Source organism: Sinocyclocheilus anshuiensis, unplaced genomic scaffold (genome assembly GCF_001515605.1).
Source record: "Sinocyclocheilus anshuiensis isolate Anshui unplaced genomic scaffold, SAMN03320099.WGS_v1.1 scaffold2083, whole genome shotgun sequence".
In the NCBI taxonomy this organism is placed as follows: domain Eukaryota; kingdom Metazoa; phylum Chordata; class Actinopteri; order Cypriniformes; family Cyprinidae; genus Sinocyclocheilus; species Sinocyclocheilus anshuiensis.
In genome coordinates, this window is record NW_015536601.1 from 68,649 (window position 1) to 74,977 (window position 6,329).

Consider the following 6,329-nt stretch of genomic DNA (forward strand, 5'->3'; position numbering starts at 1 on the left):
CAGTGCATTACAATGGTTCAAAACAGATATTAACACTTCAATATGTTGGTATATTAACATTATATCAGTTAATGAAATTACGGTATTTAACTGTAAATTTAAGTTAAACCCGTAAAACCTAAAATGTTGCTACCTTATTTTTTACGGTAAAATTCCGGCAACCACAGCTGCCGGTTTTTTACCGTAAATTTTACGGATATTTTTTTATTTTTTTATCTTACGGAAGTTTTAAAGTGAAAACTTAACCATACACTGGAGACACAATGACAGCCTGAATGTATATAACATAGTTGAAGGCAAAGGAGTGACATCTGAACAGAGCCAAGCCTACAAGAACAGAGCTGAAATGTTTCCGGACCAGTATGTGAATGGCAACTTCACACTGAAACTCAATAACCTTACATCTGCTGATTCAGGGATCTACTACTGCTATATCAGCCCACTAACACTTTGGAAAGTACAGCTCCGCGTTAAAGGTGTGTAAAAAGATTTATGACATTAATGAAAAAAGACTGTTGCTGACCACAAGTTTCACTAGTTGTATTTCTGCCTATGTGTTATTTACTGGAATTATACCTACCTTTTACAATAAAGAAGTATTTTTTATTTTTCCGTTGTTTTTCATTTCTATTTTAGTAGCAAAGTCAACAGAAGACAAAGGAAACCATCTGATTGAAGAAAAGAAAAACCAAGGAGGACAAACAAGACCAGGGATGATTGTGATACTGATACCTTTGTTCTGTATTATTCTGACATGTCTGAGAATTGATACAGACTAGCGTGCAGTATTTTAGCACCTGCAGTATTTTATGAGAATTTGCTAAAAGGTGCAATGTGTAATATTTACATCGATCTATTGACAGAAATGCAATATAATATACATAACCATGTTTACAGAGGTGTATAAAGACCTTACTTAATGAACCGTTATGTTTTTATTACCTTAGATTGAGCAGTTTATATCTACATACACCGCGGGTCTCCTTACACCGCCGCCATGTTTCTACAGTAGCCCTAAACGGACAAACTGCTCTACACAGCGCGTTTCGTCACTTTGTTGTTCTTGCCAATAAAGCACTGACACAATGATGAACAAGTACATTAATATTCGCAATAACATCGATTTATTGAATGATTAAGTAAATATAATTCCTTCATTTACCTTTGTAAAGAAATCTCATTGCTCTCTGCTGTCTTTACCGACCACATCTTAGACCTGCATCGGCCACCGTAGCTTCTCTAAAGGGAGGGGTGAGCGGGGGACTGAGCCATTGGTTGCAATTCGCAACCTCGCCGCTAGATGCCGCTAAAATGTACACACTGCACCTTTAAGCAGCTAAAGCTCATGTTAGTCTTCTAGTATTAAAATGACTTCCCCTTAATTGGTGAGGAAATGGCAGTTAGTCGTAAATAGTGCAAATATATTCATAAAGTACATTTTATGCTCTCAAAGCGTTTTTTTATTTTTTTGCTTCAGATTCACATTCAGATGTTTATGCTGTTTGTTTCCTGACTAATTAAATCCTCACACTGTTATTATGTTTCATAATTAATCCAAATACACTTAGACAACACAATATTTATACATTCAAGTCAGCGACATTTACAGCGTAAGCCTAACTTTAATATCAAAAATGTAATTAGTGTAACTGGACAGTGCCAAAATGTATTATTAATTCTGTGTTAATTATGAATTAATAAGATACTGCAAAGGGTGATGTAAATGTTTTGTGGAATATTATGTATGATTCTGTCGAAGTTGATGAAAAGATGACTATCACATCATTGCTAATATGCAGCACTACAAGTTTGCGAGTGTGATATTAATATTTCACAACAGTTCAGTAAACAAGTATTTAACATTGAGTTACTTGTGATTCAAACAAATACTTGCCTGTTTTGTTTCCGTCAATGAAAACAGTTTAACAAGAAGATAAATCTAACTACTACTGTTACTAACAACAATAATAAAATGGTTGATAAAAATCGTTCGCACCTTTACTTTCGCTTGTATAGTTTTCCCGCGCTGAGACAGCGAGCATGTCCTTCTCCGCCTGTTTGCAGAAGGAGAGTCTCACACGCCTCTCTTCCCGGCGGCGCTGCAGCAGAGACTCTTACTGTGAAATACCGCTCTCACGTGTCTCTCAGCTCAGAGGATCTCTGCACGCGCCGCGAGACGCGAGTAGTTTATGTTTACTTTCTCTCCAGCCAGGTTGAGTGACATCATCAGGCGACACCAGGGTGTGACTGGAGCAGAGATGGAAGGAAGTGACGTAGGATCAGGAAGTGAGCTGGACACAGAGGATGAATGTAGTGGCGGGGAGAGAGGAGGTAAAAATGGAAATTGGAACATTAGAAAATCGGAAAAGGAAAAAAAAAATGGAATCAACTTTCTGGTTCGGAAAGTGAAAGGGAAAGACAACAGGAGAAAAGGAAAAAGGAAGAGTTTAAGGTAATGATACATTTCTTGTCCGATAATATGAATGCATTGAACCCACTGAAAATAACTAAAGCGATCAAAGAAGAGATCGGGAAGATCGAACATGCGAAAATGTTACGGAATGGAAAGTTGCTACTTTTTTTGTAAAGATAGCAGACAACAAAAACAGGTACTAGGCGTAAAGACATTAGCAGGGAAAAAAAATTCGTGTACACTGTTGGAAGAGAAGAAATGGATGAAGGGAGTAATAACAGGGGTCCCAACAGATGTATCAGAAGACACAATCAAGAGAAGTTTATCAGGAGCAAAAGTGGTAGGGGTCAAACATCTGAAATATTTTAGAGAAAAAGAAAAGCTGGACAGCTTATCTGTAATGGTGCAGTTTGATGAAGAAAGATTACCAGAAAGAGTATTCTTTGGGTTTATAAGCTATGCTGTTAGACAGTATGTTCCTCCTCCGCTTAGGTGCTATAAATGTCAAAAGTACGGGCATGTGGCAGCTGTTTGTAAGGGAAAACAACGTTGTGCGAGGTGTAGTGGAGAACATGAATCAACTAGCGAAAAAAACATTAAAACATCCAGACATAGAATTTAATGTTCCAATGAGTAAATTAGAAATAAAAGGGCTAATTATAAAAGCATTAAAAGATATATGGCAAAGTAAATGGGATGGTGAGAATAAAGGACGGCATTTATATAATATTCAAAAAACAGTTGGAAATGAGAGGAGAATTTTTGGGAATAGAAAGGAAGACAGCATAATATCTCGCCTTAGAATTGGACACACTGCACTTAATCAATCATTATTTATAATAGGAAAACATGAGTCTGGACTTTGTGTTAAATGTGATCTTCCTGAAACAGTTGAACATATTTTAATAAAATGTAAAGGATATGACAACGAAAGAGTAAAACGTCAAAGAAGAAGAAGAAGATCAGTAGTTAGTTTTCTCGAGTCTCGACAGGTAGCGACTCTACACTAGTCCTTTGTGTAAGCAGATTAACAGGGAAAGCCTGTGGCGTGCAAATCTGATTCATGGTAGCAGATTCGCGAGTGTACACAAAGTTATGGTTATTAAGTTAGAATTTATTCATAAAGTATGTGTTTTAAATCAGCGTGATGTCAGAGAGTAAAGACAACGAGTTAATGAATTATATCTATCTATCTATCTATCTATACAAGCTAGGGCTGCACGATAAATCGCATGTGATATTTAACGCGCATCTTATCAGTAAAGCCGGTTCTGTAATCCGCTGTTATTATACAAATATTGTTCTAACACGATCGTGCACAGTATATATTGTTCTTCGTATTATGAATATTAATGCCTAACTGTCTGTTATGATCCAGCCTCACCCTTTCAGTTTCTTTTTCTCGGCATTGGGTTTATTACGGTTTATTATTACACGATACAACATATACAACAAGTTTATAACATCCAGTTACCAAGTATATCTATTTCTAATTACTCATAATTTCTAATTTTATTATACAAGCATATCTATCTATCTATCTATCTATCTATCAAACATCTGTAAACAAATGCTGCTAGAGCTTTTATCAGACCTAATTTGACTTTTCTGAGTGTAGTGGAACACATTAATATGAACATGAGGTATCAACATGTCAACCAGAAATCTTCATAATACTATAGTCCTAATATTGAATAACACATCTAATGTTTTATCATTTCAAACCAAACTAACGTCCTGTTTTAAGCTTTAATATGAAAACAACTTTCTCATTTACCCCCAGATAACCTTCACCATGTCGAAGGAGGGAAAGGAGGAGGTCCCGGACATTTCTCCCGTCTTATTCCTGGACACAGGTGGACAATCAATGCGCTTCTATGTAAGACCCGGCCCAACTAAAACTCAGCTTTACCCTCTGGTAACTAACGGAGGAGGCACTTTGTGTCGCAGTCAAGAGCCCGGAGCTATTTTGCTGATCGACCCCGGGGACGCGACTACAGTCACGGCGAGCTCCGGACAAAAGTACATCTCTACGAAATACGTCACAGATTGTGTAGAGCAGAACCAGCAGCTGAATCTGGACGACTATGTGATTAACGCGGGACCGTCTGTCCAGACGAGGATGGCGACCCGGCACCAGGGCAATGGACGGTTGGGTTACTCGCCTGAAGACGACGCAGCCATCTTGAAGTTCATGGAAAAGCGGCAACATGAAGCCAAAGGCAACCTGGTTTGGAAAGAGATGGAGAAACGGCGCGTGACTGAGCACAGCTGGCAGTCCATGAGGGATCGGTTTCTAAAGTACCTCCAGCATAAGCTTGTGAAGAAGAGTCCCACGAAAAGAAAACCGCTTTGTTTCACGCAAAGCCCTCTGCGTAAGAAGAAAGTCACTCAGAGCTCAGAACCCGAGAGTGATAGCTTACAAAACTCTCCTCAGAAGTCTGTCGTTGTGTCGGATTCATTTGAAACACAAATTGCCTCCGAGAACAGCGTGTGTCCAGCTGTGAGGACCGACCCTCGGCCTTCTCCAGAGAGAGCCAGTTCTCCTCCAGATGTGGCTGATGCTTCAGGTCATGACAGTCAGGACGAGTCTCCCGTCCCGGTCCAAGAACAAGAAACGCCAGAGCCTGAAATGTCCAAAAGATCTGGATTAGATGATGATTGTGATGGACGAGACATTTCAGATGGTGATAATATATTTATGGTTTTATTTATTGTGTTGTTCCTAAACAAGTTCTTTCTATAAGCCTTCTCCACTTTTTTACTCAGGACCAAATGAACAATCATCTCCCATCAAAACAAGACAAACCACCTGCACGGCCTCCACGCCTGATTCGAGAAAACTTGGGATTCTTGCAAAAGCTGCAAGAGAATTTGAAGACTCAGATGTGGTAAGACTGAACAACATCAACCTTGACTAGATACAGCAGATCTGTTAATTAAAAAATTAATAAATTGACCTCTGATGATAGATTTTAATTCAGATTGTTTGGAATAGTTTTTTATTATTTCTTCTTATATATATATACACTGCCGTTCAAAAGTTTGGGATCAGTAAGATTTGTATTACTTTTTAAAGAAGTCTCTTCTGCTCATCAAATCTGCATTTATTTGCTCAATACAGAAAAAAACAGTAATATTTTAAAATATTATTACAATTTAAAATAATGGATTTCTATTTTTAATATATTTTAAAATCTAATTTATTGCTGTGATCAAAGCTGAATTTTCAGCATCATTACTCCAGTCTTCAGTGTCACATGATCCTTCAGAAATCATTCTAATATGCTGATTTATTATCAGTGTTGAAACTGTTGTGCTGCTTAATATTTATTTTATAACCTGTGATACTTTTTTCAGGATTCTTTGATGAATAAAAAGTTAAAAAGAACTGCATTTATTTAAAATAGAAACCTTTTGTAACAATATAAGTCTGTACTGTCACTTTTCATCAATTTCACACAATCCTTGCTAAATAAAAGTATTAATTTCTTTAAAAAAAAAAAAAAGAAAGAAAAATTTACTGACCCCAAAATTTTGAACGGTAGTGTATATTGTTACAATAGATTTCTATTTTATTTTATTTTATTTTTTTTTACTTTTTTTCAAAGAATCCTGAAAAAAGTATCACAGGTTCAAAAACAATAACAACAACAACAAGCAGCACAACTGTTTCCAGCACTGATAATAAATCAGCGTATTGGAATAGGGCTGCACGATAAATCGAAATGGAATCGAGATCGCGATTCGACAGAAGCTGCGATTGTCATTATAAATTATAATTTAATAAAGTATATTTATAATGCAATGCCTTTATCACTGCTTAAATACTATGAAATATGTTGTATGTTGCATTCTGTGTAAGAAGCCACATCATCTCACAGAAGGATTTATTTCAAACACTCGACTGACGTTA

At 36.9% G+C, this 6,329-nt stretch overlaps 2 protein-coding genes across 2 annotated transcripts in view; both read left to right on the plus strand.

The window, feature by feature from the left end:
* The window catches only part of LOC107703788 (uncharacterized), a 29,865-nt gene extending 29,381 nt beyond the window's left edge, over nucleotides 1-484 (plus strand). The window contains exon 20 of the mRNA XM_016506508.1: nucleotides 291-484. Coding sequence (XP_016361994.1) covers nucleotides 291-484 — 194 coding nt within the window. The remainder of the gene's footprint in view (nucleotides 1-290) is intronic.
* Nucleotides 485-2,000: 1,516 nt separating this feature from the next.
* The window catches only part of LOC107703741 (telomeric repeat-binding factor 2-interacting protein 1-like), an 11,395-nt gene continuing 7,066 nt past the window's right edge, over nucleotides 2,001-6,329 (plus strand). Inside the window, exons 1-3 of the mRNA XM_016506467.1 lie at nucleotides 2,001-2,182; nucleotides 4,197-5,100; nucleotides 5,183-5,304. Of these exons, the coding sequence (XP_016361953.1) occupies nucleotides 4,209-5,100; nucleotides 5,183-5,304 (1,014 nt within the window). The 5' untranslated portion in view covers nucleotides 2,001-2,182; nucleotides 4,197-4,208. The remainder of the gene's footprint in view (nucleotides 2,183-4,196; nucleotides 5,101-5,182; nucleotides 5,305-6,329) is intronic.